The following is a 20157-nucleotide window of genomic DNA, read 5'->3' as shown; positions in this document are numbered from 1 at the left end:
GCGCGACTACACTCGCGCTTCACAGCGCTGCCGCGGCAGCGCTGTGAATTCCCGAGTGTAGCCAAGGCCTGTGTTTCTGCCCAGACCTAAAATCACTTGTGGCAAGACTGTATTTCTGCACAGAGCTAAAATCACTAAGAGACTGCTCAGCAGGAGTGGCAAGCAGGTGGCATTGGAGGAGTGTGATGAGTGAGTAAGATGCCTCTTACCTCCTACCCAGGGTAGGAGGTGAACTCTGCAGATGCACATCTGAACTCTGGGTCTGCACTGACCAAGGGCAGCAACTGTGAGTGGGGTGCAGAGAAGGGTCAGGCATGTGAAGGGGACTTTTGGGTTGCTGGACTTAAGACCCTGAGGGGAAAAGGAGCATTGCCAGCAGATCAAGGGAAGTGATTATTCCCCTCTATTTGGCATTGGTGAAGCCACATCTGGAGTATTGCATCCAGTTTTGGGCCCCCCACCACAGAAAGGAAGTGGAAAAATTGGAGGGAGTCCAGCGGAAGGCAACAAAAATGATCAGGGGGCTGGGGCACATGACTTAGGAGGAGAGGCTGAGGGAACTGGGCTTGTTTAGTCTGCAGAAGAGAAGAGTGAGGGGGGGATTTGATAGCAGCCTTCAACTGGGTTCCAAAGAGGATGGAGCTCGGCTGTTCTCAGTGGTGGCAGATGACAGAACAAGGAGCAATGGTTCAAGTTGCAGCAGGGGAGGTCTAGGTTGGATATTAGGAAACACTATTTCACTAGGAGGATGGTGAAGTACTGGAATGGGTTACCTAGGGAGGTGGTAGAATCTCCATCCTTAGAGGTTTTTATGGCCTGGCTTTTCAAAGCCCTGGCTGGGATGATTTAGTTGGTGCTGGTCCTACTTTGAGTAGGGGATTGGACTAAATGACCTCCTGTGGTCTCTTCCAACCCTAAGCTTAAATTAAATTTAGATAAATGGAGATATCCTATTTCCTAGAACTGGAAGGGACCTTGAAAGGTCATCAAGTCCAGTCCCCTGCCTTCACTAGCAGGACCAAGTACTGATCTTTTGCTCCAACTCCCTAAGTGGCCCCCTCAAGGATTGAACTCACAACCCTAGGTTTAGCAGGCCACTGCTCAAACCACTGAGCTAGCCCTCCTCCCCTATAATCTTCTATGATTCTATGAAAAGGACACTACTTGGGGTGGGTCTTTTACTCAGTTTATGTTTATGAACTCTGTTTGTGTTTTTTTCCCAAATTAATGCCAAGTTACTTCCCTCCTTTTATAAAAAGTTTCTTTTCTACACTCAGACTCTGTGCTTGTGAGTGGGGAGGAAGTATTGCCTCTCAGAGGTGCCCAGGTATGATATGTAAATTTCCCAGGTTACTGGGTGGGGGCTCAAACCAGTTCTGTGTTGGATTGACAGAAAGGAACCCATAGATATTGAACCCAGCCTTGGCTGCTGCTGGCTCCACCTGGCAGAAGGGTTACACGTGCATAGGTGCTGCCCTGTAATGCCTCTGGAATGGCAGGGGGTGTGAATGGACAGGCCTTGGCCCAGCTTGACTCAGAGCCCAGACCAAGTCCCTGGTGCTGACAAAGTGAGCAAACAGCTCGGCCCTTGGGCCCAGGCGCACGCAGTGCATGTGCCTTGAGAGGCCATGAACAAGGAGCCCTCGAGCATCATGCATCCACGTCTCAGAGCCAAGCACATACGACTCCCTGGCTCTGGCATGTTCCTCCAGGTGCCTGCTCCCAGGATATTCCTCATCCACAGCACTGAGGTGGGCACATATACAGCCTCCCCTAAGAATGTCTCCCTGGTCAGGTGAGAGGCACTTGGGCCCCCTCCTGGGCTGTTCCCAGGATCAGGCCACGTACGCACTGGGAGCTGCACAGCTCCTGGCTACTAGCTGCAGCATTCCAGTGTACCGGGGGGCAGTAGAGTCCTGGTGCCCAGGAGAGCAGCCCGGCTCAGCTCCTTGGCACCCTGCTGGGGTGCTGCATGTCACTGGTGCGCAGGGCCCTATTTCAGCCTGAGCTCCCCTCTCCCTGAGCACGAGCCCAGACCCTGCCCTGCACCCAGGGCAACACAAACACCCCCAGCTCAGGCCAATCCACCCTGCTGTCCTGGGAAGGCTCCCTGGGTGTCTGGCTAAGGGGACCCCCTCCCAAAGCCTGGGGGACATGGGGCTGTTCAAGGGGGAAATACACCATTCCCCTGCCCCACCTCCCCTCGGACTCACAGGGCAGAACCAGTTTCCCTCATCCCCCTCCTCTCCTCTTGGCAAAGTCCAGCCTGGTCACAGCCCGAAGGGGGAGGGGCAGGGGGCACTGCAGTAGGGAATACAGGGGCAGAAAGAGAATGGAAACTGCTATGCACCCGGGCTCAAGGGGGTGCTCCTGCTCCTGTTAAACAAACTGGGACTGGGATACCCCACTCCCACCCCTAACCCTTCCCCTTCCCGCATTAACCTCATCCCTATCCTAACCCCAGCCCTTCCCCTCCCCCATCAACTTTATCCTCTAATCCTGACCCCTAACCCTGCCCCTTCCCCCATTAACCTCACCCCATCCCTACCCCAACCCTTCCCCCTCCTCATCAACCTCATTCCCTAATCCCAGCCCATCCCCCAACCCAAGCCCTTCTCCCTCCTCATCAAATTCATCCCCATCTCTCACTCTTTCCCCTCTCCTTCAACCTCATACCCTAATCCCATGCCATCCTCTAACTCTTTCCTCTCCCCCATCAACCTCATCCCTAAATCCACCCCATCCCCTAACCAGGGATTAATTTATAATGAAAGAGGTGCTGGAGCTCAGGCCCCGCACAAATTAAGCACTGGCTGTGAGGCCAGAGAGTGGCGGCTGCTGACTGAGCGCCCAGCTCAGGACAGAATTAAGGGTGGCATGGTATGGAGGTGTCAGAGCTATTAACTGCCAAGTCTAGAGGTGCTGGGGCTCAGCCCCCGCACAAATTAAGCACTGCCCCTAACCCTGCCCCTCTCCCCTTCTCCTAACCCTGCCTACCATCCCAGCCCCACCCCTCTCCCTGTCCTGCCAGCCCATCCCCTGACTGGGCCCTGGTAGCAGACTGCCCGCTGTGCAGTCCCATGCAGACTTACCTTCTCGCTGTGGAAGTACATGAGGTTTTTCCCATCGAATCTGACGAAGCGCCTCTGGAAAACGTAATTCCTGGTGGGAGGGCAGAGGAGGGGAGGCTGCTGGGGTCAGACCCTGGCAGAGCCCTGGCCCCAGACACCCTTAGACCAGCTAGGGCACCCCTGCAGGAGATGAGAGCTGGGCTCCATGGGTCAGACTCCCCCTCCCAGCAGTCCTGCTGCACCATCCCAGCGACCCGACTGGCCCAGAAGGTCTAGGGAAGCATGACATACATGGCAAGGCTCCCAGCAGTTGCAGGCCTAGTTGCAGCTGGCAGCCTCACCAAGCATGGCAGCACCCAGTGTATTCACATGCCAAGATGCACCAGTGCCCGCCATGGAGCAAACCAGCCTCCTGTGGACAGACAGTGACTCCAGGAGTGGAGCCTGGGCAAAGCCAGTGTGGGTCCCAAACCCATCTCCAACCAGAGCTGCACATGGCCTTACCCAGGCACAGGGAGGGGACCTGCTCATCGCTCACCAAGGCCCCCCGACAGGCACTCACAAACCCTCCCTGGGGCTGGGCACTTACCCCTGCGGGGAGAGCTTGTCCAGCCAGCCGCTGAGCATGGTGGGTGGACGCTCAGACAGCAAGGTGTAGCTGGCGTACGGAGAGATGGTCAAGTCATCCAGGACCTCGTCTGGGTAGAGGTGAGATGGAAGGCTGAACTGGGAGCCCTCAGCCTGGGGAGCTTCCACCATGGCATAGTCCTTCATGTCGTTCTGGAGGATCCAGTCGATCCGCTGGGCCCGGCTCTCGTGCTCCTCAGCCGTTCCCTCGCTGCTGCACTCGCTGCTGGTCCTGTGGGTGGGACACAGCCTGCCTACTGCTGCTTTCTGGACGAGGGGAAGCTGGGGTCCAGCAGCCCCCAGGCAGCACAGACACGGCCTCAGACCTAGCCCTGCCCCGCTCCTCCCCACAGAGCCAGCGCTCAGTCCCAGCCCACGCTCCAAAGGGCACCGGACAAGATGTTTAGGTTGCACCTATGGGGTCCGGGAGTAGAGATGTGGTGCTGCGTGTCAGTGCCACACGGAGTGCCTCACAGCCCCCAGCTGGCTCCCACAAACCTTAAACGACAAGGAGCCGTGTGGGACCCCGGCACGGGCGCAGAGCACCCCCTAAACATATGCTCTGGGATTGCTCACAGAAAGCAGCATCCTTGGGCTGCCAGTGGGGTCTAACCCCCCTTCTTCCCCTCAAACCTCGGCACCGACCCCCCACAGCTCCTCAAACCCCAGCACCACCACCAGCCTCCGCCCCATAAACCCCGGCACCAACCGCTCCCCTCCCACCCCACAAACCCCGGCACTGACCCTCCCTCCACTCCTCAAACTCCAGCATCAACCCCCCCTTCTGTCCCTCAAACCCTGGCATCGCCCCCCTCCTGCCCCACAAACCCCAACTGTGTGGGAGAGGGGACTGTAGCATGCCACACAGGGTAACAACTAGGGCCAGGAGATGTTGCTGCTGTTTCCTACTCTGATCTTGTCTCTGTTTGTTTCCCCACCTGTTTTCCTTTCTCTAGCTTTGGCACTTGCCCTTCCTCCGTGGGGCACCCCTCCTGTCTTGGTCTGTTATTTTTAATCCTCTTACTTCAGCTCCCTCTATTTCTTCTAGAAGGCCTGTAAACCATCTGTAATGGAATGCCAAACTGCAGCCAACGCATATGTGGTACAGAAGAACATGACATGGTGTCAGGAGTAAACTAAGAACAGAAACAGAAGGAAAACAGCAACAAAGGTTGCAGACAAAAGGAGCATCAACAAAGGTTGCAGGATCTCATCAACATGCCCCAGAGAACTTCAGCTTTAATAAACCTTCAAATTGGACAGACCAGAAACAATATTTTGCAAGATTTCACATTGCTCCCAAACTGCACAAAGAAACTGGATATATACAGGTATCTTCTTTAAGTTATGCTATGGGAAGGCAAGCAGAATGAATCTTTCAATCCTCTGACTTTACTGAAGACAGTCACAAAGAAGACTATGAAAGGGTTCTGGCTACGTTTGATGTATACTTTAGATTACAGAGAACTACAACTTATGAAAGAGCATGTATTCACCAGAGAATTCAAGAACCAGGGGGAAATGTTGAATGTTTTATAAGAACTCCGAATAAATTGGCTGAAAACTGTGATTTGGGGAATGCAAAACATGAAAATATCAGGGAGAGGCTGGTCTTGGGTTAACAGATATAAACCTTTCACAGCAGCTACAAGTGAAGAGAGATTTAACCCTAGCCACCGCTATACAGAGAGCAAAACAGTCTGAAATGATGAAAAAGCAAAACCTAGAGAAACTTGAAAACTTGAAAAACCTGTGTAAAGCTGAACCAGTGAAGGATTAACAATCAGCAAGTTAGGGGACCTATAAGCAATCCTTAAGGGCATATCAAAAAGGTATTGCAATGGTAAACAGGGCATTCCTTGTAAATAGTTAGCAAAGCCACCTTAAATAGACTAGACTCTTTAATGTGTTTGCCTGTACTGTCAGAGAATCAAAGGGTAGATGCTAAGTGTATTTGTCTCTATTTAGCTGTGTTTGTGGGGAAGGGATAGCTCAGTGGTTTACGCATTAGCCTTTTAAACCCAAGGTTGTGAGCTCAATCCTTGAGGGGGGATCCATTTAGGGATCTGGGGCAAAAATCTGCCTGGGGATTGGTCCTGCTTTAAGCAGGGTGTTGGACTAGATGACCTCCTGAGGTCCCTTCCAAGCATGATATCTTGTTAGAAGTTTAACCATGTAACCAGATTAGCTTGTAGATGCTAATTCCTTTTCATGTCTTAATTGCTTTATATTATGCATGAGGCTGGTTCAGTTAATCATAAGATCAAAGATGTAAGATACTGTAGGAAACTAATAATATTATTTACATTGTCTTCAACTCACTATGCTATAATGAAATATTAGCTAATTGCCTGATGTGAATGAATGCAACTGGTTTATCTGTGTCTGCAGAGGAAATAGAAGATTAGCTTCAAAGCAACGTTCCACAGACAATCTGCACTGCCTGTTCCTCAGGGGCAGGTCCAGGCCTTATCCTGCCAGCTCTAGTCTGCTTAAACTTTGAATAGGAAAAATATAAGTCATAAGATGGAGATCTTCCAAATAATGATTTGGAATAACCTGGAAAATACTTGGAAAGACTTGACCAGACTCTACACCTGGACTGCCTATTGGACTATACCCCTTAAACTGATTCCAGAAAGACTTTTACAAATCAGCAGCCTCACCTCACCATCTCTGCTGTGAAATTGGCCTATGGATTTTACACATATCTGTATGTATATTGAGCTTTTAACCATTGTAACTCTCCTCTTTCTTTCCCCTTCTATTATTAAACCTGTAGTTTTGTTACTAAAGGATTGGCATCAGCGGGATTATTGGGTAAAATCTGAGACTCAAACTGACCTGGGGATAATGTCCGGTCCTTTGGGATTGGTGAACCTCACATATGGTGTACCAGGTTTTCAATAACCCCTCTCTATATTAGACTTTGCTGTCTAGTTGGAAGTCAAGGGCTGGAATGCTTAAAGGGGACTGTATCTGGCTTCTTGTTGATCAATGTGGTGCTACAGAAGCTGTTTTGTTACTGGCTTGGTGAATCTAATTATAGAATAAACCCTATTCCTTGCAATCTGCCCTGAGTGTAGCATTCTCAATGTGGCCCATCCAGGCACCCAGTCACAACCTGCAACTAGCTTAGAAACTATAAATAGACATTTGGCTGTTAAAAGTAATTCTCCTAAAACCCCAGAGGCAAGGAGAGAGAATTCCAGGGCTAAAAGGGACAAATTCCAGCCTACATACACAAGGTGTGGAAAAAGTCACCTCCCAAGAGATGATGCATGTCCAGCCAGAGGTGTACAGTATAATAAATGCATGAAATATGGACATTTTGCAGCTGTTTCCTGCACCAAAACAGTCAGGGCGTTGACTGATATTATAGGCAAAGAGCCATTGTTTCTGGGATCTATCAGTGTGATTACAGAGAGCCTGCATGGAGAGTGAAATTGAATACTCACAGCAAGACAATTGGACATTAAAATTGACTCAGGAGCTGGCGTCAGTGTTATCGCAGACAGGATCTACAGTCACCTTCAACCCCTCCCAGAGCGAAAGTCACCTGACAACTCTGACTAGCCCTGGAGGGATTCTGAACTGCATGGACCAGTTCACCACAGAAACCACTTACAAAGACAAAAGCTTTGCATTCAGAGTACGTGATCAAAGACCAACAGCCTTCTCAGCCACAGCACGGCAGCCATGTTGTGCCTAGTGAGAAAGGAAGAACTCAACAGAGTACTTGATTTTGTACTTTTGAAAGGAGACCCAGTACAAATCAACTTAAGAGAAAATGCTGAACCATATAGCATACAAACACCTCTACTAGAGACTCCTTGTAAGAGACTAGCTGCAGATTTATGCGAATTCAGAGGACATCATTTCCTGGTTATCATGGACTATTTTTCCAGGCATATAGAAATAATGTACTTGAAAGACATAACATGTTGAAGTGTTATTGAGAAACTGAGGTGCGCTTTTGCTCACTTACATATTCCACAACAACTAGTGATGGAAAATGGACCACAATTCACTGCCAAATGAAATATAATATTAATCATATTACAAGCAGTCCACACTCCCCAAACTGAATGGAGAGGCTGAGAGAGCTGTAAAGACAGCCAAAAAAATCCTATAGCAGGAAGAACCATTCCTCGCTCTTCTACGTAACAGATCAATGCCAGTAGCAGCTACTTGTTGTAGGAAGAGCAGTGATCTGTATGCTATGTATAACCTGTATGCTCAAAAGGTCCGTTACACTTTCCCCTCCCTTTTGTCTCCTCTCCCTCTTTGAATACCTGTGAAGTGGCTTTCCCCCTCCCCCTCCCTCCTGGAATGCTTGTGGGATGAATGGGCTGCTTGAACAGCTGCAAGATCAGAAGAGCTCCCAGGTAGACAAGGTGTCTGGAACTTTAATTAGGCAGCAATCACACAATGCATGGGCACTGCATGGACACTGTCTGAAGTGGAATGTGACCAACCAGACGGGGCCAAGTCATCTCTAGTCGCAGGCCATGAGGAGCAGGTCCTTAAAAGGGGAAGGGGCCATGTGCTTAGCAGTGCACTCACAAGATTGTACCTCCCGCGAAGGCCCTTTGCCCGGACCGCCTGGCCTGGTTCGCCGCTTTGCATTTCATCATGCCTCGGGAAGACTTACCTTCATCACACCATTTATCGCTGCACTGTGGAACATTTACTTTGAAGGATCCTGACATCTCCAGTGCCGGGCCTGTCCTGGGAGCATGAGTATGCGAGTGTGAGTGTGACCCCCCCTCCCTTCTTTTGAGCTTAGCTATCAGTATAATAAATGTGCTGCTTTCTGCCAAACTCTGGTGGGTCCTCCCTAACCTTACTAGCTGGCCCAATTTCGGGTAACATTACTGGATACAGTCTAGCACAACTCCTGATGGGAAGACAAGTCAGATTCTTTTCCAAAGTTGGAACAGTAGTTCTACCTCTGAATAGCCAGATATGAAGAGAATAGCCAAATCAGATAAAAAGGCTAAAAGAGCTTAGGAGCACTATTACAACAGATGTTGTTCACTTAGCAAACTGCCAAGTCTAGAACCTGGTGACCATGCTCATGTCAAACTGGATGGAGAAAATGAATGGACAATTCCTGCTGTCGTGAAGGAAAAGAATTCAGCACCAGATCATGTGTGACCGAGACCAACAGTGGAGAATTCAACAGAAACCACTGACATCTACAATTTGTTCTTCAAAAAGAACAATCAACAGAGCAAACTCTACAAATGACAAATGCAGAACAAGAAGGCGTCTCAAGGATTCCAAACTGACCATGGCTAGCCGTTGCAACTAATGGACAGCCAGCTGACCAAGTTGTTACATGTTTGGGTCTTGTAATTAGAAAACCAGCACAATTCAGAGACACTTAACAGACAAATCCTTACTGAACTTCAAAGACAGCATAAATATTGTAAATGGTGCAATATAGAACTTAAAGGGGGAGATGTGATGGAATGCTAAACTGTATTATACTGTTCAGCCTGCAGGCGGCAGTGTGTAAAATACCGTATTTAAACTAACCTTAGTCAGATCTGGGAAAGCATTACAGTATCTTATGATGAACACAGTTGGTGTGCACAAGTAAGCTCTGTAGCCACTCCGGATCTGGTAGAGAAGAACATGACACCCTCCATCAACCTCAAATGAAGTGGGGGGGGGGAGGGAAGGGGAGGGTAGATCATCTGCTAAATCTGACCATTCTATCACCCAGCTTCATGTGACATCCTGTCCCACAGCTCTCTAGAGTGTTATCAGTTAGACTGTAAGCTCTCCTGCTGCCTAATTTGTCTTTAAAGCGCCTCATGCACAGTTGGTACTGCACAACTGTGGTAATCAGTTAATATACAGCACAGGAACACTGGACTGAGTGTAGGTTGTCTGGATGTAGCTGAGTCAGGTTGATTTGCTAGAGAAGTGTTGTAAATGTCTGGGATGCGTTTGTGTGAGAAGGCAGGGCATTTGCATATGTGTGTCTGTGGGTCCATATGCATGCCTTTACGTTGCATTTCTTTGGGTTTGTGAGAAGGTTTGAATTTTGCATTACTGTTCCTTAGCAGCATTAACTGGCTTCAATGAGTTTTTATGTCTAAATAATAAATTAAGGGAAAACCTACGCTGAATGTCAAGAAGCTTTTTCCCAGACACACAAGCTGCATGAGGACGTGGGACTTTTATTACAAAGCACAGACGATGCCGCACTAGGTAACCACAAAATGTCGAGCACTGTCCTGGTGACATAAAGCAGCCCGGGAGTCGGCAGCTCTGCCCCTAAAAGTTACCCCAGTTCAGAGGAATCACTGGGGCTGCAGACTTTCACTAGTGGCTCCTGGGTCACCGCCACCCCTGAGCCCTCGGGCAGGAGAAATGTCTTGGAGAGTCTGTGACGTTATTGATATAATCTGGGACCATATAGAACATGGTTGCAACCAAAGTCCTGTAGTGGCACCAAATCTTGTAAAAAGGGGGTCAAATGAGGTGTCTAAGACAAGGTTATGGTTTGCTGGTTATGATTATGCTGTCTATATGTGTGTATCAATTTTGTAGTTGAAGTTGTGAATATTGGCTCTATACTGTCTGTATTTCAAACTTATGCTATGCTTCTGGGAGACATACCAGACAAGTTGGTGTTAGCTCTGCCTAGCCTGCTTGATGGCCCATTAAGGACCATCAGCTATACAATTGACCCATGGAGAGAAGGCAGATACGCCTTGTAACTCAGCAAAGTATGCAGGAACTGGCCCATGTGACTCCAGACTCCATTTTGCTGTAATTTTCCACAGTAAGAACAAAGAGGTGTTCTTACACCTGGAAAAGACTATAAGCGGCTGATGCCTCATCTCCATCTTGTCTTCAATCCTGCTTCTTACCTCTGGAGGGACTTTGCTACAAACTGAAGCTCTGAACAAAGGACTGAGGACCCATCCCAGCTAAGGATGTACTCCAGAGACTTGATTTGAACCTGCAGTTTATTTCATCACTGCTACAAGCCTAAACCAAGAACTTTGCCATTACTGTATGTAATTGATTCCTAGTGCCTGAGTGGCCCACAGGGGCCATAGGCAACTGGACTTGAGTTACATCAGTCTGGAAGTGCTAACCTCATTTTGACCAATGGGCAGAGTAGAATGTACAGTCAACCTGTGGAACTCATTGCCAGGGGATGTTGTGAAGGCCAAAACTATAATAGGGTTCAAAAAAGAATTAGATAAGTTCATGGAGGACAGGTCCATCAATGGCTATTAGACAAGATGGTCAGGGACACAACCCCATGCTCTGGGTGTCCCTAAGCCTCTGATTGCCAGAAGCTGGGAGTGGACAGCAGGGGATGGATTGCTGATTGCCTGTTCTGTTCATTCCCTCTGGGGTACCTGGCATTGGCCACTGTCAGAAGACAGGACACTGGGCTAGACGGACAATTGGTCTGACTCTCCATGGCCATTCTTATGTTCTTAGATGTGGTCCAGAGTCTCCTGGATAGCTGTGCAATGACTCTCTCAAAGGAAATTTCAGCTATCTGACAGAGCCCAGCTCCCTCATCCACGGCTCTTGGGAGCCATCCTACATTTTCACTTCCAAAGGAGTGAGTCTTCCTAGCCTTTTCTGAAGCGTTTAAAGCATTTCTTAGCTGCTAAAATTCTATTCCAGCCAGCACATGAGCAAGGTGCCTCCAGGGGAAATGAAAATGCTAATTGGCTAGTGAGACCCTGGTGCCCGTTGATCAGTTAAACCATGCTCATGCAGCAGTAACTCCCTAGGACTCGGATTTTCACTGTTACACACTGTGTGCACCTGGCACTAAATGAGGGCAGCAGATCTTCAACTTAGATCCGTCCGTTCCAAAGGCACAGGCCCTTAATTCTTGAGCTGTAGGAGAGCCTTCATTAGTTATTGGCTGGCTATAGGGAGCTGATGACATGCAGCCTTTGATGCCATCCAGTACTAGCTGGTCCATTACCACACACATATTTGTGGCCGTGTATGTAGTCATCTCCTCCATGTAAAGAACATAAGACAAGACCACTCTGATGATTGGAGGCCATGACAAATCATTTCAGCTTTGCTCTTCTTATTATTGTTTATGTCAGCAAGGCTCTTTGATCCCACATGTACCAAGCACATTCCTCTCTCTCTCGCTCTCTCGCTCTCTTTTTCTCTTTTTCTCTCTCTCAGCTTCAAGGACACGGACAGAGTCAATACTAGGCACTGAGTCTCCCCATGCCACTCAGCATCAAGGAGTATCGAAATAACTCTGCTCCAAATACTGAGCCTGTTCATGGTGGCTTCCCTCACAGCACTAGCACAGAGAGGGAGAAATTCACTCCTGTGCAGAGACCAGCACAAAGAGGATGTAAATGAAACCGAAATGGGGCACAGATCTTGGGCTGGCCTGGGCCACAAACTGTGAAGCTGGAAATGAACATTCACCAAGTTCTAGGTGTCTGGGTCTTGGATCTCTCGCTGCAGAGATTTAGGCAAAAAGCAGTGACTTAGCTTCAGCTCTGTTAGCAAGGCAGGACAACGAACTGGTGTTTGCTAGACAAATCAATGGGAAAAGCCATTTTCTTTTGCCATGCTAAGGGGCTACCAGAAGTAATGGAAAGTCAATTTAAAAATAAGTATTGGATAGTGTCCCTTTAAATTCTGCTGGGATTTACCTGGTGGGGGAGGGGACTAATTTAAGCTCCTGAGACTTTCTGATGGGCCGAGGGAGAGAGGTGGGTTTCTGAATGGGAAGATGCAGTTGGCTAAGTAAATTCTACAGAAAGCAGCATTGCCTTGATCTCGTTAACAAACGAAGGTGTGATTCTCTGACAGAAGAGCTGAAGGGAAATAAGAGCTGGTAGCAAGCAACAGTGATACCCATGAGGGGGGAAAATGAAAAAAATCTAATGTCCATAAGAATCATTTTAATCTAATCTGGGTCCCAAAGACTGAAATGTTTTAATCATAATTGTACGGATTTTGCATGGTGTTACAGGGCAGTTACGGTTTCTGATGAAGGAGAAACTTTCTGTTATGAAGAACAATGAGGGAAAATAAGCATTAAACTTACAAAAAAAATAAAAATAAGAAAGCATTCCAGCGTAGCCGATGCCCAAGGTTGCAGTGAGTATTAACTACATTGTAGTTTGCAGAGTTAGTGTTATTCCTAAACTAATTAACAGATTTACGTGCTGTGACCAAGTGGGAATATTTTTATGAGTCCTGTTTGTGCCCCAGTTTCCCCTGTGTGCTGCACTGTTACCAAATGAGTGGAAGGGGACTGTTTGCTCTCAGGGCAGGCTGGCACATACATGTGTGTGTGTCACCTACTGTCTGGGCTTTAGTCTCCATATGAAGGGAACATCTGAGAAGGCAGTGGCAAAACCAGTCACGAGGACATTGGCACCTAGCAACCAGAGGGGAGATGGATTTCTATGCCTCTCCTTAGGGAACATGCACAACAATCCTCCAAGTCGGGATCAAAAGACTGGAGAGATGGGGAATAAGAGCAGGCTGCTGGAAGGAGTCAGGGCTCTCAACCAGCATCTGAGGAAGGAGATCAGACAAAGGGACAGACCAAGCTTTAACCAAGGGGTTCCCTACAGCTTGGCTGGGCTCTGGGCTGACCAGAATGGACTATGCTTTAACCTTCAGTTCTCTGTACTACCCTAAGGCCTTTCTGTGCTGTGTGCCAGTTAACGAAAAAACCCGACTGTGTCGACAGTGCTGGGTGAGTGTCACTGTCAATGCTGGGCGAGGTGCATTGATCTCTGCAAAGAGGACTGGTCTCCATTGGGGTCATCTCAGTTGGACTCTCTGAGCAGAGATCATGAGGTGCAGCAGGGGGGCTGGAGCCCCAGAGGTCCAATCTGAGGAGGCAGTGAAGCCACGTGGCTGACCCTGGAGGAAGAGTCAGACCCCCTGGGGGTCTGGCACACTGAGAGGTTCCTCCTAGACACTGTTGCACAGCTGGGGGTGTAGCCCTGACCCTGTGGATCTGTGACATGCCCATGCTGTGCTCAGAGAGTGATGTCATTTTGAGAAGACTAAATCCTCTGCATTTTATACATAAGAGCCTGAATCAGGACTTCAAGTGCAAACTTCAACCCTACTCTGGGGTTGCGATTGATGCCTCTGCCTCTGCATTCGGCCCCAGCCCCTTGCAGCTAGGATCACCCTGGCACAGGCCATCTGCAAGCCAGCATGAAGCTGGGGAGGAGTGCGCTGAAGATACTAACAATGGCTGAGAAGAAAAACGAGTGTGACGCCCAACCAACCCCTGGAGCATCTGGCCAGTCTGCAGAACGCTCTGTGAGCATGTGGTGCCGCTAACCTCTGAGCTGAGGTGCCATGCCTCGCCAGGAGCGCTGATCTGCCCCCTACATACCAGCGGCTGCTGGTCCATGGCATGGCATGACTGCCTCACCCCAGCTAAAGGCGAGAGAAGGAGCACATCCAGCTGCAAGGGACATACAACAAGTACCAAGGTGCCAGCCTCGCCCACCCTGGCATCCCCACCTGCTCCTCCATGGGCTGGCAGCCAGGTTCTCACCACACACGGAAGGAGCAGCTCCCTCAGTCAAACCAGACTGACCCTGGCTTTCCTTGCCCTCTATTGCCCCAGCAGCAGACACCTCTCCCCAAAGCCTGGAAACTACCATCCAACCTGCTTTTCCTGCTCCCTGAGAGCGGAGAGACTCCATGGAGCAGGCTTTGGGGCCAGGGGCTATGGGCAGAGGTGCTTACCTGGGCCTTTCTCTCTCCAGCTCGGGGAAGTGCTCTGGCACCACTTCACAGCCTGGCACAGCGGGGGTCCCAGTGCTCTGAAAGGAGACCCTGGTGAGAGCTCTGCTCCATGGCTCTGTCTGCCCAGGCCATCCACCCCTCAACCTCAGGCCTCCTTGGATGCCTTCCCCTGCACCAGCCGGTGCCCAGGAGCCAGGGCCTAGCACCACCCCCTTGCCTGGCTCTGCCAGGGCCTGCACTCCGCCGAGCAGCCGAGGCCCGTGGTCCAGCACACACTGCTGCAAGGTGTGGCCAGAGGGAGCGGAAGCCGGGGCATGGCCTCGCTCCTGTTTCATCCAGACTCAAGGCAGGAGCAGAGCCCAAACATCCCCGCCCTCCAGTCTGTACACCGGGCCCTCACCTTCTGCTCCTGGGCAGGGAGCCCACGTCCAAACACGGCCTCACAGTAGGGACTGATGGGCTCCTCAGCAGGCTCTGCGGGCACAGACATAGCAGGAAAGGCAGTGAGCTGCTAGCCAGCGCTCTGCTGGAGCTGGGGGGTTGGGGGCCTAAAGGGGATGTGGTGGGTGACTCTATCCCTTAGCGCATGGCCACTGCTGTGGGAGGCAGGAGGGCCTGGTGTGGGACGCTGGGCACGCCGTTCACCCCAGGGACGTCCCTGACGCCAGCAGCTCTCACTGGAGCGGGTGCCTCCCACCCTAGCCAGGAGCATGGCCCAGCACTGAGGGGCAGCGCCGCCTACCCCCAGCGCTTCCCAGCGGGGTGGTCCAGGCATGTGTCTGGGGACAAGCCTCTTGCTAGGCAGAGAACCCAGGAGTCACCCTCCAGAGGGGACAGTGGCCGCCATTGGAGCAGACACCACTGGGTGGGTTCTGGGGGGCTGGCAGCTTCCAAAGCCATAGAAAAACATAGATGCCCCAACCTCCCCTTGCTCTAGCAGTGCCCCACCCCGCCATCCCTGTATGGGCCTCAATCCCCTCCTACTCTACTAATGCCCCCCCAAAGGCCCACCCCCCACACACTCTATTCATGCCCCTGCACCACCCCCATCCCCGGGAAGAAGCAACACAGGCGCCTTCATGGGGACAGGCTGTGCACGTAGAGCGCTGCAGCCCCCAGATCTCACCTGGCCAGCTGGCAGGTCTCTGTGGGATGGGGGGCAGGTCCAGGCTGGGCCATCTGGGAGAGCTAGGAGAGCAGAGGAAACACGTCAGAGCCTCAGGCAGCAGGGTCACCACCTGGCACCCTCTTGAGTGGGGCCTGCGCTCGGGGCAACCCTTCCCGGGGTGCGTTGCCCAGACAGGGGGCAGCAAGCAGCGTGGGGCAGAGGAAGGCCCAGTACTAGGCTGGGGGGAGGGAGCTGCGGAGCCTGGTGCAGTGTCCCGGTCAGTGTCTACAGGGAAATCTCCCAGGGTGTGGGGAGGGCTCCGACCTCATGGCCAGGCAAGGCCCTTGGAAGAAGGGCTGGCACTTGCACCCACTGTTTACCCCCAGCCTCTGATTGCACAGGCCAGGCTGGCAGGGGAGGGGCTACCTGCCATGGGAGCAGGGCTGCTCCCCTCCTCAGCGCCGCCATGGGGGAGCCTGTGACTGGAGGGGGTGCTCCCCTCCCCAGTGCCGCCATGGGGGAACCTGTGACTGGGGGGGAGCCGTTCCCGTCCCCAGTGCCACCACAGGGGAGCCTGTGACGAGGGCAAGGGTTTGAAGGCTTCTTTCCCCCCGGATTTCCCATCAATCCTGGAGTGCAACGAGGGGTGTCTGGAGGGCAGGGCCTCGGCCTGCCCAGACAGCCCCCCACACCCCGCCCCGCCCCCAGCTTTACTTTCCTAGCTCTCCAGTGGGCTCAGGCCATTACTGCTGTCCATGTCCCAGGCCTGGCACTGACACTTCAGATTCCCTCCCCCAGGTCTGTCCCGGCCACCCAGCTACTGGCCACCAGCTCTAAATCATCAGCCAAGCCTTCTGATGCAGCAGCCTGGTGCTGCCTGCCCTACCCCACCCCACCCAGCCCAGAAGTGCCCACTCTCCATGGCACAGTGAGGCACGGGCAGGCTCCCTGCAGATGAGCTCTGGGCTCCCCCTCAGCCCCAGGCAGTGTGCCTGCTGCCAGGGGTACTGCTGGCTGCCCCACCTGTCACCACTCAGCTCTGTGGGACCCGCTTCTGCCGGGTCAGTGCCAGAGACTAGGGCAGGAACCAGCATGCAGCAGGACCCAGGGAGCTGCCCACCCCTGGCCGGATGGCGGGTGCATGCGGCGTCGGGACAGTAGGCGAAGGCATCCCCCAACTAGCTGCGATCTAGCTAGACAATAGCCGTGTGGCCATGGCAGCACAGGCAGCAGCATGGGCGAGCCACCAGAGTATGGACCCAGGGTCCTGGGCGGGACAGGACCCAGGCAGCTGGCCCACTACTCCACGGCAGCTACACTGCTATTCCAAGGGAGCAAGCTCCATCTCAGCTAGTGCGGGAAGCAGAGTCTGCGTCCCCAGGGGAGTGAGGAGGGGACCAGGCAGGGAGCAAGGACTGAGGGAGATGACTAGGGCCCTACCAAATTCACGGTCCATTTTAGTCAAATTCATGGTCATAGGATTTTTAAAATCGTTAATTTCATGATTTCAGCTATTTAAATCTGAAATATCACAGTGCTGTAATTGTAGGGCTCCTGGCCCAAAAAGGAGTTGGGGGGGGGGGGTTGCAAAGTTATTGTAGGGTGTGTGTGGTACTGCTACCCTCACTTCTGCGCTATGCCTGACGACAGCGCTGCCTTCAGAGCTGCGCAGCTGGACAGTGGCGGCTGCTGCCCGGGAGCTCAGCTCTGAAGGCAGAGCCGCCGCCAGCAGCAGCACAGAAGTAAGAATGGCCTGGTATGGTATTGCCACGCTTACTTCTGTGCTGCTGCCTGCAGAGATGAGCCCTCAGTCAGCAGCTGCCACTCTCCAGCCGACCAGCTCTGAAGGCAGCAGTGCAGAAGGGTGGCAATACCACAACCCCCCTGCAACTCCCTTTTGGGTCAGGACCCCCAGTTTGAGAAACACTGGTCTCCCCCGTGAAATCTGTATAGTTTAGGGTAAAAGCACACACAAGACCAGATTTCATGGTGGGAGACCAAATTTCATGGACTGTGATGCATGTTTTCATGGCCGCAAATTTGGTAGGGCCCTAGAGATGACCCAGCCATGGGTCTCTGAGCCCTCCCCATCCCGCCACAGCCCCTGCACTGTGACCTGGCCACAGGACCCTGAGACCTCCACAGCCCCCTGCACTGTGACCCAGCCAGGGCCCTGATCCCTCTCCAGCCAGGTCCCCTGCGCTGTGACCCAGCCACTGGGCCCTGAGCCCTCCCCAGCCCAGCCCCTGCACTGTGACAAGGCCATGAGCCCCAGAGCCCTCCCTAGCCTGGCCCGACCTGGCCCCCTGCACTGTGACCCAGCCACTGGGCCCTGAGCCCTTCCCAGCCCGGCCCCTGCACTGTGACAAGGCCATGGGCCCCGGAGCCCTCCCTAGCCTGGCCCGACCCGGCCCCCTGCACTGTGTCCCGGCCATGGGCTCTGAGCCCTCCCCAGCTTGGCCCCCTGCACTGTGACCCAGCCACAGGGCCTTGAGCCCTCCCCAGCCTGGCTCAGCCCCCTGCGCTGTGACCCAGCCAGGGCCCTGAGCCCACCCCAGGAGGGTCTCTGCGCTGTGACCTGCAGGCACAGTTCCTTCCTCTTTTAACCTCTAGTAACTAGATCCTGGAACAACAGCAATGCTGCCCACTAGCCACAGGCACCTCCACTGCTCCTGAGCCAGCCCCAAAGTGACCTCAGCAAGTCCCCTTCTGTCTAGAGGACCGCAAGGTCCAGCAGATCCCTTCCTCAGGGCGTAACCCGCGCTCAGGACCCAGCACTGGCCTGTGCCCCCAGCCCTGAGAGATCCTGGCCTGGCCTGGCCCATCCATGCTGTGCGCCTTGCCGCAGGACTCTCCTCATTTCTGACCTCAGCACAGAGGAGTGCTATGAAAGGGGCTTTGTTAGGGTCCACGCATGCCCTCCCCCCCACCTCCAGAGGCCTGAAACGGGACCTGGGGCTGTCATTTAGGCCAGATGGCTGCACTGCTGGACGAGGCTCTCAGGGGAGACCTAAGCAATGTCTCCGGGAGACATGAGGGGCACAGCAGGGGTTCGGCCTGCCCTGCCCTGCCTGAGCTCTGCCCCTCCTCCTGCTCCCAGGCAGAAGGCAGACCGTGGTGTTAGGAGCAGGCTCACACTTACTCAGGCTTCTCTGCTGGTGTGGTCCCTTGCTGTGTGGCTGAGTCCAGTGGCCGTGGGGTAGGTCGGTTCCTCGCAGGCTCCTCATCCCCTGAACACCCAGCTGGTTGTGAAGGGGGCTCAAGTCCCTCATAAATGATATTGGAAACCATCTCCATCCTGCCCCATGCAGAGGCTGGCTGGGAGGGGGCACCCGGGGCTGGCGAGGGCTCTCTCTGCACACTGGCAGCAGGGCTGGTTGGAGCAGACAGTGGGAAGCTGCACGGCGAGTGGCTCACCCCTGGGCTCGCGGGGCTGCAATCAGCTAGCTGGATCCCCTGGCCGAGGCGTGGAGAGACGCCGGGGATGGAAGGAGAGGATTTTCCACACCCAGCCTGGATCTCCACATCATCCAAACGCACTTCAGCCACCCCAGCCCGGGGCATTGGCGTAGGCTCCATAGCACTCTCCTTCCCCACAGGCTGGGGTGCCTGGGGGCCTGCTGAGCCTCTCTCTCCTGAGCCGGCCTGCTGCTCCAGGGTGAACTCCGAGCGCCCAAGATCCATGGAGCTTTCCCCTGGCACAAACCCCTCGTGTACAATGAAAGCAGCAGAAGGCCCCTCACAGCCAGGTTTGCGTATTGGCACTGATGTCCGTGCCAGCGGCGTGGGCACCAGGCCCTGCTCTGGCCTTGCTGCTGGGTTAGGGCGTTGGAAGAATGTCCTGGGCTTAGGTACCGGCTTGGCAATGGGTGGGGCAGGCTCCATCTCCAGAGGTGGGTTTTGGCTGGGGCTAGCTGAGCACTGGTGTTTCCCAAGCCCATCAATGGCTGCTACTGGGGCTCCATTAGCAGTACTTGTCCCATTGTTCTCCTTGCCTGCTTGGCACACTCTGGGCACATCCAGGGGCTCTGTACATGTGCCAGGCTTGGCACAGGCATCTCCTGCCATGGGCCTGCCTTTGTCTTGCACCAACAGCTGCGTCTGCTGCACCAGACTCAGGATCCTTTTGCGGTGCCCAGTGGCAGTGATGCCGATCCGCTGCAGGTCCTTGTTGCCTAGGGAGACAGCATCTCTGGCCACTTGGTACCCATGCTGCTTAAAGGTTTCCTGGTATCTCTCCAGATGGATGGTGGCCAGCCAATCAGCGATGTCAGAGTCGGCGTCGCACGGGGAGAACATGGCCTGTGGACCCCCACCAGGGGACTGTCAGGCCATCATCTGAGGAAAGAGAAGAGAGGTTGCGGCATCATTGAAGAGACAGAAAGAGATGGTAGTGCCACAGAATAGCCAGCAGGCCCAGTGCTTGGGAGAGCCTGTAGGATCCATGCCCACTCTAGCACTTTGCTAGGACTCTCCTCTGAGCTCTGACTGCTCTGCTCCCAGCTCTGTTAGATCCTGCCATGGGCAGTCAGTGGGCTCATGTGCTGCCAGAGGGTGTGAGCACTCTGAGCAAGGGCCAGAGCATCAATTGCCCAAACC

At 53.0% G+C, this 20157-nt stretch overlaps 1 protein-coding gene across 1 annotated transcript in view; it reads right to left on the bottom strand.

Moving 5' to 3' along the window:
• ARAP3 (ArfGAP with RhoGAP domain, ankyrin repeat and PH domain 3) overlaps positions 1-19857 on the bottom strand; it is a 48084-nt gene extending 28227 nt beyond the window's left edge. Inside the window, exons 1-6 of the mRNA XM_065409796.1 lie at positions 18701-19857; positions 15577-15638; positions 14851-14924; positions 14451-14527; positions 3661-3930; positions 3093-3162 (exon numbers count right to left, since the gene is read on the bottom strand). Of these exons, the coding sequence (XP_065265868.1) occupies positions 3093-3162; positions 3661-3930; positions 14451-14527; positions 14851-14924; positions 15577-15638; positions 18701-19857 (1710 nt within the window). The remainder of the gene's footprint in view (positions 1-3092; positions 3163-3660; positions 3931-14450; positions 14528-14850; positions 14925-15576; positions 15639-18700) is intronic.
• Positions 19858-20157: the final 300 nt, after the last annotated feature.

The sequence above is a fragment of the Emys orbicularis genome, chromosome 8, assembly GCF_028017835.1.
Source record: "Emys orbicularis isolate rEmyOrb1 chromosome 8, rEmyOrb1.hap1, whole genome shotgun sequence".
In the NCBI taxonomy this organism is placed as follows: domain Eukaryota; kingdom Metazoa; phylum Chordata; order Testudines; family Emydidae; genus Emys; species Emys orbicularis.
This window is presented reverse-complemented; position numbering and strand designations above follow the sequence as displayed.